Here is a 25,889-nt window from a genome sequence, read left to right as displayed (position 1 = left end):
ATGGTTTATTTTTCTTTATAATGGATAAAGTGGCTGGTGCGACTTATAATCCGGTGCGACTTATTTATGGTTTATTTTTCTTTATAATGGATAAAGTGGCTGGTGCGACTTATACTCCGGTGTGACTTATAGTCCGGAAAATACGGTAAACATAAATTGCTTTTTGACTGTCAGTTTGTCTTATTTTTGCCAAAACTTCATTTCTCAAATGAATAAACAGTCGAGACCTCTCAGTCCATTGGAGCAGCTTCTGTCGCCATCTAGCGGTCGATGTGATCATTTTAGGGCTTCTGGTATGTTTCCTACCTTCCATCCATCCATTTTCTATATCTGCATACTCCAGTTGAGGGGGGGTTTGGAGCCTATCCCAGCAGTCACAGGGTGTGAGGTGGGTTCACCCTGGACAGGACGCCAGTCTGTCACAGGGCCACATACAGACAAACAAACACATTCACACCTACAGTCAATTCAAAGTTTCCAGTCCACCTAACCTGCATGTGTTTGGATGTGGGAAGAAGCCAGAGCACCCGGAGGGAACCCACATAAACATAGGGAGAACATTCAAACTCCACATAGAAGGGCCACAGGTGGGAATCGATCCCATGACCTTCTTGCTGTGAGACAACAGTGCAAACCACTAAACCACCATGCTGCCCACATTTCCTATCCCAAAATTCAGCAAAAAATCCATTTATAAATATCAGAAATGCATGATTTTTGGCAGACAGAGCTTTGACCTTGGAAATTTCAATTTTGAGAGTTTTATGGTTCTTGAGTTTTAGAACATAGGTTTTGCTGTACAAATGGACAGAAGGACTGCAATTTCTCTCAACAAGCGCAATTTACAGTTGTGAAAAATTGTGTAACGCGCGCGCACATACACACACACACACACACACACACACACACACACACACACACACACACAGGGCTAAAGAAGTGTTTTTCACTTTGTGAAAAGTTTAGTGTTATGAGGAATTCTGAGCCTTAAGTCTCACAGTGGTCCTCTTCATTTCTAACTTATCTGATCTAATGACTTGTGAAGCAATTGTTACCACAGTAACTTTCATAAAAACCTTGTTTGATATTTAAAAACATGTTTCATAGCTCATTATATTTACTGCAGATTGTTTTGTTTTTTTGCCACACTTGACATCCATTAAAAAGATTTTATGATCCTCAATCTGGTGACATTGTAATAAATGTTGCGCAGTGTTGTGACGACTTATCTCCTCAAACAAACAAAATTACAAAACACACAAAGGAGACAGAAGCTGGCAGAAGAACGTGCAGCTGTCCACTGTCTAACCTCATAGTTTAGCTGCACAAAGAAACAACAGACAGCAAACAAAAGGAACAGCAGCTTCTCTGCTGGAGACAAATACCTGAGCTGCTGCATTCCTGCACGCTTCGCTCCGACTGCACCTTCACCAGCGCCTGTGCCAGGTCACTCCAAGGAACATTATCCACCCGAGGACACCAGCAGGCTGCTCATCCCAACTGCTTATCAGAGTGAAAGCCATAGACATTTGTTCACGTTGTCTACACGGTTAATTGCAGTGGAGTTCAGCACAGGAGGACTTCAAATACAAAACCATGGCGACACTCAAATCAGGAGAAGAGGCCCCAATACTGCTGAACTTTGACATGATGGATGAAGATATCACATCAAAAACACACCAAATTATATGAAACAACATACTGAGAGTTTGTTTGTTTTTTAGTCTAACAACCAGTTTCCTGTTTGAATAAATCACTGTGCAAAATTCTACAACAGTCTTTGAACTACATACTTAAATGACTCTCCTTCTTAATAATTACTGTGTCTCACGTCATCATCCACCAGGCAGCAGACAACAGTGATTCTGGCATAACGGTGGGACAAAACCCGAAGGACCGGGACAAAAACAAGAGGTGAAATCCGGATGGAAACGACCAAGCTGGAAGAGAACCAGCGTCCTTTGTGCTGTGAGGAAACAGTGCTGATGCCTGTGCCGCCACGCTGCCCGATCCACGCCAACAGATTGTGTCAGGTTCAGCAAAAAATAAGGAAATTTTTTGGTTTCTACATGATGTGGCCGGCAGACAGGCAGACCGTCTCTGCAGAGTGTTTCCCGACAGAACAGAGTCAGAACATCAGACTGAAGGTCTGAAGGTACAGACATGAAAAGCCTCTTAAAGTGCGCGCACACGCACACGTCGTCTTCCTCCTTCTTCAAAACACACCGCTGAATCTTTTCCTTTCCCCGTGAAATGAAACCCTTCCTGAGGTGTAACGACAGAGAACCCTCACTTCTTGTCTTTATTGTTGTCATGTTTTATTTATCGGCTTCCTCAAACACGTTATTAAGGAGCTCAGTGCTGCTGCACTGTCAAAAAACAACAACTAAAGCAAAAGCCACAGTGCGTCAGGACAGTCTGTAGACTTGAGGATAATCCTGGTGTCTCCTACAGTTGATGGCTGTTAGATTTTTTTTTATTTTTCTGTTGAATGACATTCTTTACTGTTTTAGCACTTTTAAATGTTCATTTAACATCATCAACTGCATCAGCATTTACTTGATATTACTGATTATTTGTAACAAGAAGGGAACAAATTCTGATTTATGTTTATCCCAGAGTCACTGGATTTGTGTAATGTGTGTATTATTATATTTGTACAATATTAAAACATGTACTGTAACATAATTTGTTCAGTTGAGTTACAGATTCAAAAAATAACATTGTGCACTCTTCAGTTTATGAATGAATTTATTCAGCACACAGGTCCAGAACAATAAAAAAAATTTAGGCCTACAAAGAAAGAAAGAAAATAATTCAACAACACACCCATGTGCCCAAAAAGGTGCAGGCAGAAGCAAAAGCTTGCAAATGTCCACCCTTTAACCAAAAAAAAAAATTATACATACGTATATAAAATTATACATATACCCATCATAACTAAAACAAAGTATACACTGATCCATGAATTAGAATTGCAAGCAGTAGTGCGCCAAATAAATAAATAAAATAAAATCAATAAACCTAATTCATCATGCTATAGCAAGTAATCAAATAATTTTTTATCAAGCCTTTTAAAAGCAACCAAACTACCGAGTAATTTTATGTTATCTGGGCAATTATTCCAAATATTTACACCTTTAACAGAAATACAATGACTTTTTACAGTAGTTCAAATCTGTGATTTCTGAAATAATAATGTTCCTCGTAAATTATAACTGGAGTCCCTCATTCTAAACAGGTCCCGGACGTGTTGTGGCAGAAGTCTATTTTTCACTTTGAACTTGATTTGTATTATGATATAATCAATCAAGTCCCAAAATTCCAAAATATGCAAAAGGACAAACAAATGATTAGTTGGCTCACGATAAGGTTTCTTACTAATAATTCTTATAGCTTTCTTTTCAATTAAACATATAGGATTTGTGTTAGTTTTGTAGGCGGTTCCCCAAACTTCAATACAGTAGGTCATGTATGGAACAAGTAATGAATGATATAAAGTAACTAATGAGTGTTGGGGGAGGAGGTCTTGTGCTTTATACAAAATGGCAATGATCTTTGAAATTTCAGATTTAACATAATTTATGTGTTTTCCAACTTAAGTTATCGTCAATTAAGACCCCAAGCAACTTATTTTCATTAACGAGTTCAATTTTAACATCGCGTACTCATAAATTTCGCCATGAGTTCCTGGGCTTATTACCAAATATGATGCACTTTGGTAAAACAAAGTGAAGCAACAATTTATTAGAATAAAACCATTCCTTAAACTTCTGTAGTTCCCTCTCCATCATGTCCAGAACCTGTCCCAAATGATCCCCACTACAAAACATAGTTGTGTCATCAGCAAATAAAATACAACTCACAAACTTAGAAACTAAACATATGTCATTAACATATAAAAGAAACAGCAATGACTCAAGGACTGAGCCCTGAGGTACCCCACAAGTGCACCTCAAAAACATGGAATTTATCCCACCCAAGTGAACACATTGATACCTGTTGGACAAATAACTAGCTATCCAATTGTGAGCCAATCCCCTGATTGTCAACAATGCAGCTACATAAACCTGTGAGATTTGTAACGGGAATAACACTTCTTTCTCTCTTTCTCCTGTAGAAAGAAATTAATGTATTAATGTGTTTCTATTAAGGCTGTTTGTTAACTTGGAATCTATTTCTGACTGGCAGACATGCGGAATAATAAATAACTCGAAAATATGGCCGGGATAAAAAACTGTCGAGTTACTGAATAACAAAATACTTACCTGCTACAAATAACGTTTCCATAGACAGAATTATGAAAATTCACTTTCAGTAATGGAATGTTCCAAACTTCATGTATAAAAAGGTGCATTGAAATAATAAGTCGTACCTCTTCCCAGGATGAGCTACAGGACTTGCCCGAGGATAGAGAAGTGTGGGATGAATGAATAAATTAACGAAAGAAAGGAGAAGAAAAAAAAAAAAATCACACAAGCAGATGTTTTCATTTTTTGAAGCTCAGATTAGGTTTGGAATTCCATAGATGTTCTGTTGCTTATTTAAATTATCTATAAATCTGTAATTTTTTTTGAGGATTAATTCAGTCCAGGAATATGGACTTTACAGAATCTAAGTTATGAAAAGGAAGAAATCCTCATATTTAAGCTTGAAAGAACAACAAAAAAAGGTGAGTTTTGGTTGTTAATGAAGGCTTTTTTTCTGTTGAATGCTATAAGGGTTGGGCAGTTTGACAGTTCTATCATCCGCCTCCGACGTGGTCAGCCATCATGACACCAACACCCACAAACCTACCAAACCAGTGATATTTCTCTGCTTGGTATGGTAAATTAGTAAAGGTAATAAACAGTAATTATCCTATTTAAGTGATACTGTAAATACACATTTTTATCGTCCACCCCGATGCTTTACTGCAGTAGACATGGGCTGATAACCGGTTTCATGGTATACCGAGGTATGAAAAAGCCACGGTATCAAAATCACTAAAATTTTCCATTATAATGTCCCTACGGTATGAGCGGGTTATGAGAATTCTTGACAGGCAGAGTGAAGGCGGCTGCTGCCGCCCTTCCCCCTGGTGTGCACCTCTGTTTCTGTTTATAAACAGGTAGCTAACGTTAGCTAGCTCTGCATCATGGCTGAAGGAGGCGAAGCCTGTGCTGAACTTTTCCCTCCGCCTAAAAAGACCAAGTTGGCTTTTTCATTTTATTTTCTGCAGAATAGCCCTTCAAACCAAAAATGGTGGCAACAAAGCACTGTAGCTATGGCCTGTGTCGGACGCGGAGTGATTCAAGATACCCACAAAGGACTTTATCCCATCTTTGAAACCACTGAGAAGTACAAGCGGAGGACTTGAGTCGTGCTTGTGGTCAACCAAAGTTCTCCCACAAACAAGTCAAGAAGGACAAATACATCTATTCTGAGCACTTTGTTGGTGAAGCATCCGGAGTTCCGGACCTTATTCCAGCCACGTTTCTCCCGAACCGAGTAAGTCATGTTTCCCATGGGGCAGATGCTACGTGTCTAAATGAGTGACTATTATTTTGGTATTTTCTTGCGTCATCGCATCAATTAATGCGCCTGAATCACGCGCACTTCATATGCAAATAGCCATAATGTTGTTAAAGCACATTTTAAAGGTATACATAATACAGTGAAACCGCAATATTTTTGCCCACGGTTATCCTACTGTCCAAATCTCATACCGGCCCATGCCTATACTGCAGACTGTGATTTTCCAAATAAGTAGTTGTCCTACAACACTATTTTCAATATATTAGAGGGATATTTTTCAGTTAATCGGCTAATTATTTTAGCGCTACCATGTCCCATTTTATGTCTGGGTCTTTGTTGGTAAAATTTGTGTGGTACATACACTGAAAGGCTTTTAGTACAATCCTTACGTGCATTTCAACATAAGGCTGAGGGCAGTGCAATAATTAAAATGTAAACACACTGAATGACAATCACTTATGTTTCTAGTTTCATGTGACTCGTGGTCAGTGTTTTTGTACTGTGACATCTTGAAGGTGTCACACAACTTTGGAATTTAGACAGACTTTAACATCAAGCCCTTTGACCCACAAACAGAGCATCTGTACTTTTTCTGGTTGGTTGGGGGGGCAGGGCTTGTCTGACGCAGGCTAATAAACTTCAACACAAACCGCCGCTCTTGTGAAGCGCCTTGAGATGACCTGTGTTGTCATTTGGCACTACACAAATAAACTGAACTGAAATAAATTGAATTAAACCCGAGTTGAGTGATCGCCAAAGATTTGACATTCATATTAATTAATGCATTTTGTCCCATTAAAATTGAATTCAAATCTCAGTCAATACGAGGGAAAAAAAAAGTAAAACCATTATGGTCTATTGAACTAATCTATTAGTAATGATCAATAATGACTATACTATTCCACACAGAAATTGATCAGACTTCCACTAAGCGTTGGACCAAGTTGGTCCGGATTCAGATGAGGCCAATTCGCCAGTGACTCCTCCATTAAGAACTATAACCGGCTTTAGATGTCACCATCATATCATCTGTCCGTCTGTGCGTTAATGTGCGTCCTGCATACACGTTCTGTGAGGTACAGCTGTTATCAGCATGCATGTGTGTGTGCACGTGTGAGACAGTGACCTCACTCCATCAGATCCACCATCTGGACACTGTGGGGCCACCATATGGTTACAGTGTCGGTCCACAAAGGAAGTGACAAGAAACAAAGACCACAGTTCACCAAGTCAGTGTCTGACATGATGCAGCTGAGAAACTGCGCATGTTTTACATTCTGCATCACAGCTCAGGAGCAGAGAAGGACTTTCACACAACCAAACACAACAAATCTGGGCTGGCATCTCTCATGTGCCTTCTGGCAAACTGTAGCTGAACTTTCTTCTTCCTCCTCTGAACCACTTCATCATGCAGCTGTATTTCTCAATGATGGAAATGAACTCAGTGACTTGGAGCGATGATTTACTTCTGTTACACTAACAACTATATATATATATATATATATATATATATATGTTTTTTTTTTTGAGATGAGATATACTTTATTGATCTCACAGTGGAGAAATTATGTTTACACTCCAGTTACCTCAGACAACAATTAGTCCAGAATTATTACTTGTTTACCTTAATAATGGCACACATCAGAATTAAAGACAGCACATACACATTTGACACTGTTTATGTGCACTAAATTTGAAGAAGTCCGTTATCCGAATTGATGCAAGTGGGTGAAGGTCACGCAGCAACCCTGAGATGCGCCACCGTCAGCTTGGGGGGAGTAACGGGGAGCAGCAGCAGCTAAAACTGCACCGCTCCTGCAGAAGGGGGAAGGAGTGACATGAACAGAAGCCGGAGTGGGGAGTATTGATGGGGGATAGGAGGGGGTGGGGGGAGGGAGTGGAGCATGCTTCAGTCCTATGAAAACAGTTTATTGTCTTTGTGAGTTGAGATAAGAAACAGCCAAATGATCACCAAGGCCAGAAGACATTCCTCTGGAGGAAAACAGTCGGGCAATTTGTCAATCAGGCTTGATAAGCCCGCCGTGTTGTGGTTTGAGCAGTGAAAAACACTTTTTACAGTTCCACTTGAACAACCAAATCCCAATTATGAATTAAGAATATTCCCAATTATGAATTAAGAATATTCACCGGCCTCCGAAATCTTCAACTGCAAGGCATGCATCTGCTCAAAGATGTCATTCAATTTGCGTCTGAGTTCAAGAGTCATCGCAGTCTGAGAATGTACTGCCTTGCCAACCTCATTAATCATGATGGACAAGCGAGGGGCCATGGTTCTTGAAGCTGCCATCTTGCCAATTTTCCGGTAGATCAGGGCAGCACATAAGCCAGAAAGTACCAGCCCTGCTACCATAAGACCAATAATGAATAAATCCTCGACGTCCTCAACGGAGAAAGGCGCCAAACATGCAATACGCCAAGACCCCCAGGAGTCGAGAACATAGCCCACAGGATGCGTTCCATCTGGGCAGGTAGGATCCCCCAGTCCTGACCTTCTTGTAGAAAAAATGGTGTCAATAGCGTTCAGAGACCAGCTGATCAATTCCATGGTTAATCCAATAGTAGTCCAATAGATCCAGTATCCAACATAATTTGAGGAATTCACAGTCTGGTGAAGCAGGGACTTGAAGGTTAAAGCACAGAACTGAGAAGGGAGAGTGGAGGAGATGCGACCGCCCTGGTCGGAGTCCCAAGCTTTAATTCATTTTATTCATTTCGTGTTGCAGAGATTAGATTTCACTGTGAATTTGAAGGGCATCGTTTTAGAAATTTTTATATATAAAAGCCTGAATTTTTTTTATTTCAAAATTAAGATAACAGCTCCAGGGTTCAAATACTTTCTTGGTGGTGCAGTAAAACACCTCATAGTATCACCAGTACTTTTAAGGTGTGTGTGTGTATGTGTGTCTTTTATAACTACTTGAATCTGTTTTTGAACAGTAACAATGGGACTGACTGGTGGTGGAAATGGAGCCTGGAGGGCTACATTTGCCCCAAACTGACATCATGCACCATCTAATGGTATTGTTTTTTTTAACTGCATTGCACCTCGTCTAAGAGATAACTGTACAATTTAGTAATGGGCATCAAAAGTACCATCTGTACCTCTGTCACTGATCAGTTATATTGATTTCTAATTGGCACCAATGGATTTGGAAACATAGTTTTAGACACTGGAATCATTAGATCAGAGAAGGCAGGAGTTTAGCACATACATATGAACTATGCTACAAGCTGAGAGCGTCCAGTGTGAGATTATATCTCCAAAATACGGTGGCAGCAAAAAATAACAACAAACTAAATACTTGCGATTTGATGAGTGTAAGGTGGATGTGAGGAAACATTTCTACTGGATGACGTAACGATGATGCCAAAACTTTCCTGAACACTAAAAAGCGAAACCAAACGTGTATAATTTGTTTATTTATTTAAATTTATTTGTAAGACACACAAACTGTACAGAGATATAAATTATGAACCGGTTTATTTCCCATGCAGCCTGATGTCATGTCATTTATTTCAGTTTCTCAGACAGATCTCTGGAGTCGGTTCATTACAGTGTGTGTGATTTCAGCTCAGATGTTTTAGCAGCATCCAGAAAAGTGTTTCCTGCACATCATCTGATTCCCCGTTGCTGTTTTTCACTCCTGCATAAATATTTGATTTCTTCCTCTCATCATGTTGTACAGATATTTTCATCTAAATCTGCATCTGTATCTTAAATACTTTAAGACACAGACAGCAGCAGTAACATCAGGGAATAAACGGTCATCATCTCCTCACACACCTTCAGTGTTTTGTGTCTGTTTACGTCTGAATGCTGTATTTTTTCTGGAAACGTAGCTTCATTTTACCCTCTTGCAGGGAAAAAAAAAATTCTTTCCCTTTATCCACCTTCACTCATTCCCTTCTCTCGCACACAAACATCCACAGCTTTCAAATACGTCAGGACATCCTCAGTTTGACTGCTCCGCCAAAAATTTAAAAACTGCAGTGGCTCTCAGAGTACTGCAACACAACTCTCACTACGAGTACTACTGCACTACTACTAACACAGACAAATAACACGACTGCAGACCATCTACCATGGATACTGTTGACTACTAACACAGAACTGTAATGCAGTACTACTGCAGGGGTTACCATGGCGACCACTTAAGAAATCATATTAAACTTATACCCTCCAGTGTGTAATCCTTTCAGACCTTTTACTCTATGCACAACACACACACACAGCAAGTGCAGCTGATGTGATTGATGAAATCTCAGAGTAAGATGATCACACTGAGTGGCTAATGGTTTACAACAACAGATGGGACGCTATCACAGTTTGACACACACACACGAAACCCAGTGTAAGTGGTCACAGAGAATCTAATGTGAACATAAAAATACACAATCTTGGGCAAAAATGACAATAGTTGCATGTAGAGGGCGCTCAATCCACTTTTTCATTTTGCAGCAAATAAATACAATCCGAGCAATAAAACCATTTACATTTTTCTACTTGAGAGAAAAACAATGACGATAAATGCAGGTTATAACAGTCGATCAAACCTGTTTGCACTGTATGAGACAGCACATACAATGCCTGTGGCCTATCACGTGACACAAAGACCAACCAATCATGGCCAACGTAGCAAATTTGCACATCCCCCATGAAGAAATGCGTTCATCTCTTCTAGATTGGACTAATGCAATGTTCTGTTTTCTGGTTTACCGCAGTCTAGCATTAGGGCTCTCCAATTGGTTCAGAATGCTGCAGCCAGACTTTTGACATGAAGCAGAAAGTTTGACAACATTACACCCATTTTGGCGCGTCTTCACTGGCTTCCTGTCCCAGTGAGATCAGAGTTTAAGGTTCTGCTACTAACCCATAAAATTATTCATGGACTGGCACCTCCCTACCTAGCTGACCTAATTAAACCTTACGTACCGGCCCAGGCTTTACGTTCTCAGGGTGCAGGACTACTTTGTGTCCCTAGGGTGAATAAGAAGTCTTCGGGTCACAGAGCTTTCTCTTATCGTGCCCCTGTTCTGTGGAATGATCTCCCTGCATCAATAAAACAGTCAAGATTCTGTGGAGATTTTCAAGTCCAGACTTAAGACGCACTTATTTTCCCTTTCATATGGCAGCATACTGGTACAGTTTTGTTTTACGCTTTTTACTCTTTTAATTCATGTTATTAGTAATTGGAGCGGGCTGCGGCCTCAACTTTACCTAAATTCTGGGTCTTTTAGTGAAGTTTAGGGCTAGTGGCCGGCGATCACCTTAATATTTCTTCTGTTTTTCTTGTTGATTAATGCTGGCAAATTATACAGTATTTTTGTCTTTCTGATGCCTGATTCTGTTTTTTCTCTCTGTTTAAGGTGCAGCTCCATCCAGAGATGGGAGTTGTTTGTGTTGGCGATCCTCCTGTCCTGTGCACAAACAGCAATTCTTGTATATTCGTCCGTGAATTGTTCTGTAATTTGTGTCTGTATCATGGCCCAAGCAGAGGGTCACCCCTTTGAGTCTGGTCTGCTTGAGGTTTCTTCCTTAGAGGGAGTTTTTCCTTACCACTGCTGCTCTGGGGGTTGGTAAGGTTAGACCTTACCTGTGTGAAGCACCTTGGGGCAACTCTGTTGTGATTTGGCACTATATAAAGGAAAATAAATTTAAATTGAAACTGAAGAAATAATACTGCAGAAGAAGAAATGTCGGGCAGCCAGGACATTACAGTGAGCTAAGCAGAGAAGAAAAACCTGCGGGGAGAGATAATACCAATCAGAATGACGCTCACTGCTGCGTTGTCATCCCGGGGCCTTACAACCTTTTTATGTTTCTACTACTCCGTAACTCCTGCCCTGCATCAATTTGATAGTTCTCCGTCAGGGTTGGTGGGTGTCGCAATACAATTTCCTGCCAGAACAGTAGAGGGAACAACGCTTCTCATTAACACCAGCCTACTATCCCATGAAAGTCTTTGACTGTACAACTGGAAAAGTGAGATTCCGGAAATCATGCAGTTAGCAGACCAATCACACCCTGTGCGGTCTCCATCATCTCGACATGTGGTTCCAATTTTTGGGAGGTCTACGGCAGGCTACGGACAGGGGCTCAGAGGGGGTTTGCAACCAAGCATAGGGCTCTGCATGGCTATAAAGCTGCAGATATGGAGCAGCATCTATTGGGCATTAGAGAAGACCATCGGGTCTGTACAGTGCTGATGACTCGCCTTCCGTGCGTCTGACACTGAGTGCACCTGAGTTATTAGTTTAATTAGTTAAGTTACAGGTGTTGATATACACTGCTCTGCTTCAAGTCCAAATACCAAAAATCTGAAAATGCAACGATACTTGTTTTTTCACTGTTGGCGGTGTCATCTGTGCCAAGGATGGAATTTTTGTACAACTGCCATTAAAAGCATGAAAAAGCAAGAAACAGCATTTACTTCATCTCATTAACTGCATCATGAACCAGTACTTACGAGGTCTGTTAGAAAAGTATCCGACCTTTTTATTTTTTTAAAAAACCTGATGGATTTGAATCACGTGTGCTTGCATGAGCAAACCTTTAACCTTCGTGCGCATGCGTGAATTTTTTTCACGCTTGTTGATTGCTTCATTTGCTTGTAAGCAGCCTTTGTGTGAGGATGGGTGGAGTCTCTCGTCGTTTTTCTCTTTGCAAGGAAATGGTGGAACAACTGGAGCAGCGTGACTGCATCAAATTTTACCAGAAACTGGGCGACAGCCAGGTGGACACCATTCGGATTATTCAGACAGCTTTCGGTGACGATCCTCTGGGCATCACACAGATTAAGGAGCGGTACAACCGGTTTAAAGACGTCCGCACAACAGTGGAGAGTGCGCTGCGCTCCGGTCGGCATCAACATGCTGAAATGACCAGATCATTTCCAAAGTGAACGCTGTGGTGATGTGGGACCGTCGTGTGACTATCCGAAAAAATGCACAAGAGGTGGACATCAGCACTTTTTCGGCACATTCCACTGTGACAGAAGATTTGGCCATGAAAAGAGTGGCGGTGAAAATCATGCCGATGGCTTCGGTACGAAGCTGATGGTGGAGCAAAAGCGCCTTCGTGTTGAAGCCTCACAGGACATGTTGTGACATGCCCACCTCTTCCACAATTTCTCAGATAGTCACACGACTGTAAAGCCACCGAAAGCCGTCTGAATCATCCGAATGGTGGAAGAGGTGGGCATCATTTTTCGGAGTCACAACATGTCCTGTGAGGCTTCAACACGGTGGCGCTTTTGCTCCGTCAGCAGCTTCGCGCCGAAGCCATCGGCATGATTTTCACCACCACTCTTTTCATGGCCAAATCCTCTGTCACAGTGGAATGTGCCGAAAAAGTGCTGATGTCCACCTCTTCCGCAATTTTTCGGATAATCACACGATGGTCCCGCATCACCACAGCGTTCACTTTGGAAATGATCTGGTCATTTCAGCATGATGATGGCTGACCGGAGTGCGGCTCGCTTTCCACCGTTGTGCGGCCGTCTTTAAATGCTTTCCATCCGAATGCTTTCCACCTGGCTGTCGCCCAGTTTCTGGCAACATTTGATGCAGTCGCGCTGCTCCAGTCGTTCCGCCATTTCCTTGCAAAGAAAAAATGACGAGAGACAACACCCATCCTCACACAAAGGCTGCTTACAAGCAAATGACGCAATCGACAGGCGTGAAAAAATTCACGCATGCGCACGAAGGTTCAAGGTTGGCTCATTACATGCAAGCACACGTGATTCAAATCCATCAGGTTTTTGAAAAAAATAAAAAGGTCGGATACTTTTCTAACAGACCTCGTAGATCTTCGAGAGGACATATAGTGGAGTCAGGGACTCATGGTCTCTGGTGGTGGTGGACACAGGAAAAATAGTCCAAATTCATATGGACCTGATTGTATGTAACCAAGAATAAAGGCAAGTCGGGTCCAACTTGGTACGAACAAGGTGTACTTAATGAAGTGGCCAGAGGGACATGAAGACCACCAAAATTTAACAGCTCCTTTCCAGTTTTAAAATGAAAATCAGGGTTTATTCTGTCATTGTATCAGACCTGTCAGGGGCAAACTAGACTAAAGCTGGAGGTTCCAGGGCCCGAACATTTTATTAAGTACACTTTCAGTTTTGGAAAATGACAACAGTGCTGCAGCTTCCTGCTTCAACAGAAATCACACTGCTGTATAACAGTGATATTATCTGAGAGATTTGCATACACACATATTGAGGAAGTGAGTGGAAAAAATTAATGAAAATAAGGAATTTAGAGGAGGCACAACAATAAACCAACCAACTGCTACCAAACACATGCAGACCATTAAACAAAAACGGGTGTTTGAGACTTTAGATGCATGAGCGTCTCAGTTATAAAACAGGATTACACTGTGAAGGAAAACCATTCATTATATTTGTCTGGTGATTATCCTTTAACATAACTGAGATTAATGGATTAATGATACAAATGCCATGTTTAACTCCTGCATTGATTTTTTATCTCCTCTAAAACACTGTGTCCAATAGAACGAACAATAATGCGTTTGGCACTTAAACAGCAGCCTGTTGATATTTTGTTTTATGCAAGTGTAGCAACAAATAAACTCTGAAGTCATGGTAAATGTCAGGAAATACAGTGTGCATATTTTCTACCTTTTTCCTGTATCATCAGCTGTTTAATTTGGGATTCTTATACATTGCTGTCACGTACATTTATTTTGTTTCACGCTTTGAGTCCTGGGAAAGTCTTGTGTGTGTGTGTGTGTGTGTGTATATATATATAAAGTTTTTACCTCCAAGCAAAGAAATACATCCATCCATAATATACCATATAAAATCTATGTGAACATCACAGAAATGACAAACTCTCATAACAAAGTTATTATGATGAGGTAAAATATCACAAATGACAGTTCATGACATAGACATGAAATTATCTTATTTGTGAAGTTGTTTTTGAATAAACTGAATACAAGATTGAAGCATCCAGCCCCTCTCCAGGAGTTGGGTACCAGAGCCCAAGCTGTGAGTGGAGGTGAGCCCGACTATCTCTAGTCTGTATCTCTCAACCTCCCGCACAAGCTCAGGCTCCTTCCCCCCCATCGAGGTGACATTCGGATTCCGGAGGAGCAGTGTGGTTTTCGTCCTGGTCGCAGCACACTGGACCAGCTCTACACGCTCCATCGGGTGCTCGAGGGTTCACGGGAGTTCGCCCAACCAGTCCACATGTGTTTTGTGGATCTGGAGAAGGCGTTCGACCGTGTCCCTCGGGGCACCCTGTGGGGAGTGCTCCGGGAGTACGGGGTCCGGGGTCCTTTGCTAGGGGCTATCCGGTCCCTGTTGACCGAAAGAACGAGATCACGAGTACAAGCGGCCGAGATGAGTTTCCTCCGCAGGGTGGCTGGGCGCTCCCTTAGAGGTAGGGTGAGGAGCTCGGTCACTCGGGAGGAGCTCGGAGTCAAGCCGCTGCTCCTCCACATTGAAAGGAGTCAGTTGAGGTGGCTTGGGCATCTCTTCCGGATGCCCCCTGGACGCCTCACTGGAGAGGTGTTCCGGGCATGTCCCATTGGGAGGAGACGACGGGGACGACCCAGGACACGCTGGAGGGACTACATCTCTCGGCTGGCTTGGGAACGCCTTGGGGTTCCCCTGTAGGAGCTGGGGGAGGTGTGTGTGGATCGGGAGGTCTGGGCGGCTTTGCTTGAGCTGCTGCACCCGCAACCCGACTCCGGATAAAGAGGAAGAAAATGGATGGATAGATGAATACAAGATTCAAACAATTTACTTCAAGAACAGTTTTTACCTTGTGGATTTTCAGTGCATGACATGTTATTAACTTATGAACACAAAGTCATGCTTTTAATAATGTACCTTACAAGTTATCCACGCAGGACAGGGATGGCTTTGCAATATTGATGTAATGTGAAGAATGTTAAAATGGCCATGAAAGCTGTATTCTACACAGCAACTTGTTATTATTTGGGGGCCTATATTGTATCACGTTATTATCAAAGTACTTGTATAAGACAAAATGCTAATCCCGTCCCCATATTTTCGATATATCAGTATTGGATGTGGTGAGTTGTTAGTCTTGAGTTGAAAAAACAAAACAAAAAAACAGCTTGCATCAACTCGCTGTGTGTCACAGCATGGTGGCAATACAACTAACAACAGCAGCACATCTGCTGTGACATTTACAAGCACATTTACACTTTGCTTTTCTTTCAAAGTCTGTGCACATCCTCTGGCTGTGTTAGTGCGGCTAAAAATACAGCAGCACACCCTCAAGTAAAAAAGTACTAATGCTTTGCTTCTCCTTTATTATTATAAATAATTGAACATACAGTTGAATTTAAAGTTCATTAAGGGGGGTCACGGGGATCCAAATTCATTGACATATCTGAACACTTTTAAAAAGTAAAGCAATAGTTACTTTTCCTAATAACTAATTACTTTTACAATGCTTTAATTCAGTCAGTGTTTAGTGTATATTTATACATGCCATACGGAGAGAGTGCAGCTCAAATGGAAGTCAAATGCCTTGTATTCTGTGGATACTTGGCGAATAAAAGCGATTCTGAAAGAAAATACGAATACAACAAATGTTCAACAGTATATCTAAAGTATTAAAAAGTCACGCCAAGACCACACACTATAAATTATGAATGTATTAAGGGTCCTGTCACACACCCTGATGATTTAGCCAGCGTATGCCGACAGTCACATTTCTACCGAGTGGTTTGGGTCGGTACTGCATGGTGTGGGGCGGGTGAGAACAATTAACTCTGGCTTGGTTTGCGTTTCTACCACCAGCAGAACCTTTTTGTTTGGCAGCTGCAACAACGAAATGTTGACAAGCACGTCATTGAGCACACAGAGGCCAAACGGAATTATTTAACATTATTTCATTTTAGTTGATCATGGGATTTATTTTCATCGCGTGCAGAATGCTGAAGAGTGGACTCATGGCTGTGGTAAATGCTGCCATGAATGAATGAAGCACTGGGGGGGGAGGGGGGGGGGGGAATCAGACCGTAAGACCAGCATGCACCTGGAGCAGAAAACCACAGAGGGGCTGGCTTTAAAACGCTATGTTACTTTCAGCCATGACAAGTAACTAAAGTATTTTCAGACGTTTTCCAAAATCAGGAGGCTTTATGTGGATAGGTTTTCTTCAGGCTGTGATGATGAATCTGACTGAAACGAACAGGTCATATTAAGACTTTATATTTACTCCGTGTGTAAATGGTTTTAATATCTGAAACAGCCTGTTCGCACAAGGACTGCAGCTTTCAGTTGTTCAGCCAATCAATGGACAGCATTAACGGGTGTATTTCAGCTTATGAGTAACTTACAAGAAACGTGTGTCAACAATCGCATAACTTATGTCTGGCATGTGTGGGACATAAGATGTAAGCTGGCACATGTCAAAAATATTGTGCATGCCCCAAATTCTTTCAGGTACTCTGTGTACTATGACGTATATCAGCATGTTTCAACATGCTCTTAATTTCTAAAAAACTGCTGTGCTTCTAATATGGTTGGTATACGTTGGCTAAATCATCAAGGTGTGACAGGGGTGTTACATAAAGTTAATATAAGCAGTATTAAAACAAAAATGTATTGATATCATGACACACATTGAGTATCTGACCTCCAGTGTATTGTATCGAGTTTTGAGAAACAAATATCATTCATTTGAATAACAAACATGATTTATTTTTGGTATCCCCACCCCCCAAATAACCTCGCTAGTTGTACTCCATGAAAAACAGTAATCAGTACTACTTCACACTTGTCTCTCCTGCATTAACTGCAGTACTTATATATTTATTTCTCCTGTCCTTTGTCAGTTCGCATGTTACCTCATTCAATTACGTGTTGCTGCCAGACCACCGAGTTAATCTGATTAACTGAGCAGCTGTCCATGAAGCTGAACAATAGCTGGCTGCTAAATGGCAGATTAGCATGATTACATCATGAACTACACCAAAGGTGTGCACGACTCAACAACACAGTTGGTACATAAACCACGATGGAAGACAGATGCAGTCAGCTTCCAGCTATAGCTGAAAGATGCCAACAGTTCACCAAATGTGGATGCAAGAGGTTTTGCACAGGAAAATGCAATTCTAATCCAATTACATTTTTTCTGCAAATCTGATTGGTTAATCGTGTGAGATTTCAGACCATAAAATATTGCGTGGACGGTGGCAAAATATTAAAACCATTTCACATTTGATGTGTTACTCCACCACCTGACCGCATTGCTGCGCAGGTGTAGTGAAGAACTACAAACACTAGAACATCAAGTTACAAATTTTTTAAATCAAAATGGTGTTGTCATACATCAAGACACTATTTCAGACTATCACACAATTCCATCCAAAGACAGTAAAAATAAACTACCAAATATAATAATACGATTTATAAGCAGAAAATACAAAAATGAATTATTAAGACAGGCAAAGAATCTGAAAGGAACAAATGTATATATAAAAGAGCATCTAACGAAAAAAAAAAATGCAGATATTGCCAGGGAAGCAAGACTATTAAAAAACAGAAACATATTGTTGCTACATGGGTCTGGAACTTTAGGGTTTGGATTAGAGTGAAAGAAGGAACAAAGGGTATACAAATCAGAGACATGGAGGACCTTACAAAGTACAGACCTGAGTAGACAAATGAATATGACGTCAGTTGGTAGTATGACCAAAAAAAAAAAAAATCAGATTAAACATGGAAACAGACGATAAAATATATGACATAGACACCGATATTGATGAAAGTATATTTGACTTGACTACAATTGGTTGTGAGTATTATACGGAAAAACAGTTAAATAGTGAAAAAATGACTGAAGATACCCTATCACTCATACATATAAACATTCAAAGCTTGTACTATAAAATGTCAAAAATAAAAGATTATTTAAACCAGTTTAAAAATAGATTCAGCATTGTTGCAATCACAGAATCTTGTCTTAAAAATGACCTCATGGCTGATGTTCAAATGGAGGGATATGAGTTATATTTTGTAAATAGAAGAGAAAAAAAAGGCGGAGGTATTGCTTTGTTACATAAAAACAGATCTGACATGTAAAATTGTAGAAGAAATGACAATTACAGATGATGTTATAGAAATTGTAACAGTGGAAATTGTACATGAAACATCTAAGAATATTCTAATCAGTTGTGTATACAGAGCACCAGACTCTTGTGTTGTTAAATTTACAGATAAAATAATAGAATTATTCCATCAAATCAAAAACAAAACGCTCTTTATGTGTGGAAACTTTAATGTTAATGTGGAAAGCTCCAGTTGCCAAATAGTAAGTGATTTTGTGAATTCAATGAATAGCTTGGGTTTATTCCCCTTGATAACAAAACCAACCAGAATTACATCGCAAAGTACAACTGTAATTGACAATATATTCACAAATAGAAGAGATGAAATTATTAAGAATGGGATATTGATGACAGATCTCAGTGATCATTTACCAGTTTTTTCAATATTTAAATATAAAAATAGGTACAAAAAAACTGTTATAAACTTTAAAAGAGATAAGTCATTAAAAGCCTTAGAGGCATTAAATTATGATCTTAAAAATCAAAATTGGGAAGAGGTTTATATCTGTGACGTTAATGTAGCATATAGTTCATTCATGAAAATACTGATGAAATCATATAATAAAAATTGTAAATTAATAAAAACTAGTAAGAAAAGATTAAATAAACCATGGCTGACCAAGGGAATAAAAAACGCTTGTGTAAAGAAAAACTATTTATATGTGTTTTTTAAAAATGCAAACAAAGGAAACAGAACACAGATACAAAAAATCTAAAAATAAACTATTGACAATAATTAGGAAACAAAAAAAAAGATTATTATAGTGAACAATTGAATAAGAGTAAAGATAATATGAGGGCAACATGGGGAATTATAAAAAGTGTGATGGAAAGTGACGGAGTGAAATCAACTTTTCCGAATTACCTTGTCAAGGAAAATAAAGAGATAAATGATATAAAAGAAGTTGTAAATGAGTTTAATGATTATTTCTCAAGGGTGGGATCAAATCTGGTGGGAAATAAACCAATAGTAGAAGATAAATTAAATACAATTGTAAATACGGTCAACAGTATTTTCCTTGACAATGTGGAAAAAGATGAAATAAGGAATATTGTAAAAAACTGTGTAAGCAAAAGATCAACTGACTATGAAGATTTAGACGTGACGACTGTAAAAAGCATAATAGAAACTGTTATTGAACCATTCACTTACATTTGTAATCTGTCTCTGTCAACAGGAATTTTCCCCAGACAAAATGAAAATTGCCAAGGTAGTCCCATTATATAAAAATGGAGACAAACATAACGTTTCAAATTACAGGCCAGTGTCATTGCTTCCACAGTTTTCTAAAATTATGGAAAAGGTTTTTGTGACAAGGTTGGATAAATTCATTGAGAAACATCATATTTTAAATAATGCTCAGTATGGATTTAGAACAACACATTCGACAGCTATAGCAATTATGGAATTAACAGAGAAAATATCAACAGCAATAGATAATAAGGATTATATGGTAAGTGTTTTTATTGACTTGAAAAAAGCTTTTGATGTTATCGATCATTCAAGATTGCTTCACAAGTTACAACAATATGGAATAAGAGGGATTGCACATCAGTGGGTAAAAAGCTACTTAGAAAATAGAAAACAGTTTGTTCAGATAAATAATACTAAATCAGAATTGTGTAATATGTGTGGAGTACCACAAGGGTCGGTACTTGGACCCAAACTGTTTATTTTGTATATCAATGATTTTGTGAATATATCTAATGTACTTGGTAGTATTTTATTTGCTGACGATACAACATTATTTTACTCTGGATCAGATATACAGGAAGTAGCACAAGTGATAAATACAGAGTTGGAAAAAGTGAAATATTGGTTTGATATAAACAGATTGTCACTTAATCTTAATAAAACAAATTTCATATTGTTTAATGACAGAGTTAAAAAATGATGTGTCATTAAAAACAGATGGAATGGACATTCAAATGGTAAAAGAAACGAAATTTTTAGGAGTTATGATTGATGAAGATTTTACATGGAAGTCACACATAAATTACATAAAAGGAAAGATAGTGAAAGCCATTGCTGTTTTGCATAAAGTTAAATATTCATTAAATAGTTATGGATTATTAACATTGTACAATTCATTGATTGTTCCATATTTGACTTATTGTGTAGAAATCTGGGGATCAACATGTACAACTTATACACAACCTTTATTTATTTTGCAGAAAAGAGCTTTAAAAGTGATTGGCAACAGTCGATTTAGAGATCCATCTAATCCATTGTTCATTAAGTATAGGGTACTTAAATTTCATGATTTAGTTGATTTGAAATTACTACAAATAATGTACCAAGCAAATAACAATACCTTACCAATAAACATTCAAAATATGTTTGAAAAAAGAGTAAGTAGTTATAATTTGAAGGGCATAGAAGTCTTTAAAAAACCAAGATTCAGAACCAAGATAAAGGAACGGAGTACTGCAGTGAATGGTGTAAAATTATGGAACAACCTCAACAAAGAAATCAAAGAATCAAGGTTGCTTAAATTATTTAAAAAAACGTATTAAACGTGATGTATTTCGTAAGTATGAAACTATGAAATAAGTCAGTGGGCTGTGACAAAGCCAATCAATCAATCAATCAACTTTTTTCTTATATAGCGCCAAATCACAACAAACAGTTGCCCCAAGGCGCTCCATATTGCAAGGCAAGGCCATACAATAACCATGAAAAACCCCAACGGTCAAAACGACCCCCTATGAGCAAGCACTTGGCCACAGTGGGAAGGAAAAACTCCCTTTTAACAGGAAGAAACCTCCAGCAGAACCAGGCTCAGGGAGGGGCAGTCTTCTGCTGAGACTGGTTGGGGCTGAGGGAAAGAACCAGGAGAAAGACATGCCGAGAAGGGGGGCAGAGATCGATCACTAATGATTAAATGCAGAGTGATGCACACGGAGCAAAAAAAGAAAGAAACAGTGCATCATGGGAACCCCCCCACAGTCTACGTCTAAAGCAACATAACCAAGGGATGGTCCAGGGTCACCCGATCCAGCCCTAACTATAAGCCTTAGCGAAAAGGAAAGTTTTAAGCCTAATCTTAAAAGTAGAGAGGGTATCTGTCTCCCTGATCTGAATTGGGAGCTGGTTCCACAGGAGAGGAGCCTGAAAGCTGAAGGCTCTGCCTCCCATTCTACTCTTACAAACCCTAGGAACTACAAGTAAGCCCGCAGTCTGAGAGCAAAGCGCTCTAATGGGGTAATATGGTACTACGAGGTCCCTAAGATAAGATGGGACCTGATTATTCAAAACCTTATAAGTAAGAAGAAGAATTTTAAATTCTATTCTAGAATTAACAGGAAGCCAATGAAGAGAGGCCAACACGGGTGAGATATGCTCTCTCCTGCTAGTCCCCGTCAGTACTCTAGCTGCAGCATTCTGAACCAACTGAAGGCTTTTTAGGGAACTTTTAGGACAACCTGATAATAATGAATTACAATAGTCCAGCCTAGAGGAAATAAATGCATGAATTAGTTTTTCAGCATCACTCTGAGACAAGACCTTTCTGATTTTAGAGATATTGCGTAAATGCAAAAAGGCAGTCCTACATATTTGTTTAATATGCGCTTTGAATGACATATCCTGATCAAAAATAACTCCAAGATTTCTCACAGTATTACTAGAGATCAGGGAAATGCCATCCAGAGTAACGATCTGGTAAGACACCATGCTTCTAAGATTTGTGGGGCCAAGTACAATAACTTCAGTTTTATCTGAGTTTAAAAGCAGGAAATTAGAGGTCATCCATGTCTTTATGTCTGTAAGACAATCCTGCAGTTTAGCTAATTGGTGTGTATCCTCTGGCTTCATGGATAGATAAAGCTGGGTATCATCTGCGTAGCAATGAAAATTTAAGCAATACCGTCTAATAATACTGCCCAAGGGAAGCATGTATAAAGTGAATAAAATTGGTCCTAGCACAGAACCTTGTGGAACTCCATAATTAACTTTAGTCTGTGAAGAAGATTCCCCATTTACATGAACAAACTGTAATCTATTAGACAAATATGATTCAAACCACCGCAACGCAGTGCCTTTAATACCTATGATATGCTCTAATCTCTGTAATAAAATTTTATGGTCAACAGTATCAAAAGCAGCACTGAGGTCCAACAGAACAAGCACAGAGATAAGTCCACTGTCCGAAGCCATAAGAAGATCATTTGTAACCTTCACTAATGCTGTTTCTGTACTATGATGAATTCTAAAACCTGACTGAAACTCTTCAAATAGACCATTCCTCTGCAGGTGATCAGTTAGCTGTTTTACAACTACCCTCTCAAGAATCTTTGAGAGAAAAGGAAGGTTGGAGATTGGCCTATAATTAGCTAAGATAGCTGGGTCAAGTGATGGCTTTTTAAGTAATGGTTTAATTACTGCCACCTTAAAGGCCTGTGGTACATAACCAACTAACAAAGATAGATTGATCATATTTAAGATTGAAGCATTAAATAATGGTAGGACTTCCTTGAGCAGCCTGGCAGGAATGGGGTCTAATAAGCATGTTGATGGTTTGGATGAAGTAACTAATGAAAATAACTCAGACAGAACAATCGGAGAGAAAGAGTCTAACCAAATACCGGCATCACTGAAAGCAGCCAAAGATAACGATACATCTTTGGGATGGTTATGAGTAATTTTTTCTCTAATAGTCAAAATTGTAATCTGTTAATAATGTTTAGGATGTTTGAAGTTTGAAGATTGTATTGTAAAAAAGGGGCAGAATATATATGACTTGTTCTTCCAAACTGCTCCTTTTAGTTCAATGGTTTGTAATGTTTTGTTAATTTTGCTTTTCTGTTTTTCTTTTAAATGAATGAAATAAATCCTCAATAATAATAATAATAATAATAATAATAATAATAATACAATGGTGCTGTCACCTGAGACCAACAGAAACTAGTGCAGGGACGACGATGCTGAAATGTGTGAATTTTATAGATTTAGCTGGATTTACCATGGATTTAACTCAACGCAGCTGACAAGATGGAGAAATCTGTGGGTCTACTCACAGAATTTCCAGTTTGTCATGAAGACGCTGTTGCAACGGTAATCTCTGACAAGCCAACCACATCCTTTCACAACGATTCATTGACCAAATTACTTACAGAAAAATATACCGTGCAAATGATGGAATTGAGGTGTGTGTGGATCGGGAGGTCTGGGCGGCTCTGCTTGAGCTGCTGCCCCCGCGACCCAACTCCGGATAAAGCGGAAGAAAATGGATGGATTAGAATGGGAATAACCCTGTTGTGTCTGACGATTTGCGGACGTTCACGCTGGATTTTACGGTCGCAAATTGAGTTTTACCGGCTTCGCGTTATACTGTAATGTAATCAGTGCTTACATTAGATATAAGGTAATTGAATTTCTAATAATCTGCAATTCGGATACACTTGTAGGCCTCATCTAATGTCATGTAGTGTCAAGGAAACAAAATGACATGAACTGACTAATGTGTGTCTCCAATGTAACCAGTTGTGAGTTTCTGTACATGTATAAAACAGGATCACCACCCAAAAAATACTACTGTTAAAAATGAAGCGGACTCAAATTGGATCTTAAAATGTTACATTTGTGTTTGTTAGCATCATATTTAACAATTTAGCAGCTTAGTCACTAGACATGGGCCGATAACTGGTTTCACAGTATACCGCGGTATGAAAAAGCCACGGTATCAAAACCACTAAAATTTTCCATTATACCGTCCTTACGGTATGAGTGGGTTATGAGAATTCTTGACAGGCAGAGTGGAGGCGGCCGCTGCTGCCCTTCCCCCTGGCGCACACCTCTGTTTCTGTTAACAAACAGGCCGCTAACGTTAGCTAGCTCTGCATCATGACTAAAGGAGGAGAAGCCTGCACTGAACTTTTCCCTCCATCTAAAAGGACCAAGTCGGCTTTTACATTTTATTTTCCGCGGAATAGCCCTTCAAGCCAAAAATGGTGGCAACAAAGCACCGTAGCTATGGTCTGGGTCGGACGCGGAGCGATTCAAGATACCCGCAAAGGACTTTATCCCATCTTTGAAACCACTGAGACGTACAAGCGGTGGACTCGAGTCGTGCTTGTGGCTGATGAAATTTCTCCCACAAACATGTCAAGAAAGACAAATACATCTATTCCAAGCACTTTGTTGGTGAAGCTGGGCCAATATTGAGCATCCGGAGCTCGGACCTTATTCCAGCCACGTTTCTCCCAAAGCAAGTAAGTCATGTTTCCCACATGTCTAAAAGAGTGACTATTATTTTGGTATTTTCTCTAAATTTATCAGTGGGATAGTGCTCGTAGAGGTAGACATCACATCAATTAGTGTGCCTGAATCACACGCGCTTCATATGCAAACAGCCATAATGTTGTTAAAGTACATTTTAAAGCTATACATACTATTGTAAAACCATGGTATTTCTGCCCACGGTTATCATACCGTCCAAATCTCATACCGGCCCATGCCTACAAGTCACCTATATTTGCTCGCCAATGCGTTTTATTTGTGCAAATGGGTCATATTAAAAACAACTACCATATAAAATTACATGTGGCTACTGACTTTTTTGAAGAAAAGGACTTCGCAGAAGTATTTATACCAAATTTGGTGGCTGTATCGACTGAACAGTTCTTACAATGATCTGCTGCCTCCATTGATATAATCAGATGGTTTTAATTGAATACATTTTTGTGATGTTCGTTACCTTTCTTGGTTATGATGATGCGCAGCAATGGGTTAGCTGAGGAGACAGCCTTGTGGAAGTTCTCATCATTGTTAATTGGAAGAAGGTCTCCGTGGATGTCAGCGTATCCCAGCAGCACGTCAATGCCGGGAATGTGGTGTATGGTCTGAAGGAGGTGGTAAAAGTCCTTGAATCCACCGGGGCCATTTTTCTTTAGAGCGAAGCGACGGTATTCTGCTTCAAACTACAAAACAAATAAACAATAAAAACAGAAAATCAATCTGCAGTTAAATATTTGGACAACTGAGACCAAATTCTTAGCACACAGTTTTGCTCACAGCCAATAAGATACTTCATTACTCTGATCCATAACGGGTCATTCCATGTCATTACAATGGTGCTTGCAGAGCCGCATGGGATGCTGAACACTGTGCAACACTACTATATCCAGGTGTGGAAATTCCGAGGAAGTCCGAGTCTCAATCTCTTTCTAAATTCAAATGACATCTGCATCCGTATCTTGCATCAAGGAGATGTGTACTTTACAACTTCAC

The 25,889-nt window shown here is 39.7% G+C and overlaps 1 protein-coding gene across 1 annotated transcript in view; it reads right to left on the bottom strand.

The window, feature by feature from the left end:
* pard6a (par-6 family cell polarity regulator alpha) overlaps nucleotides 1–25,889 on the bottom strand; it is a 45,053-nt gene that overhangs the window by 14,567 nt on the left and 4,597 nt on the right. The window contains exon 2 of the mRNA XM_034177284.1: nucleotides 25,357–25,579. Coding sequence (XP_034033175.1) covers nucleotides 25,357–25,579 — 223 coding nt within the window. The remainder of the gene's footprint in view (nucleotides 1–25,356; nucleotides 25,580–25,889) is intronic.

This window comes from Thalassophryne amazonica, chromosome 8 (assembly GCF_902500255.1).
Source record: "Thalassophryne amazonica chromosome 8, fThaAma1.1, whole genome shotgun sequence".
Taxonomy (NCBI): Eukaryota; Metazoa; Chordata; class Actinopteri; order Batrachoidiformes; family Batrachoididae; genus Thalassophryne; species Thalassophryne amazonica.
Note: the sequence above shows the minus strand (reverse complement) of the source record. Positions and strands in the feature narration are given on the sequence as shown.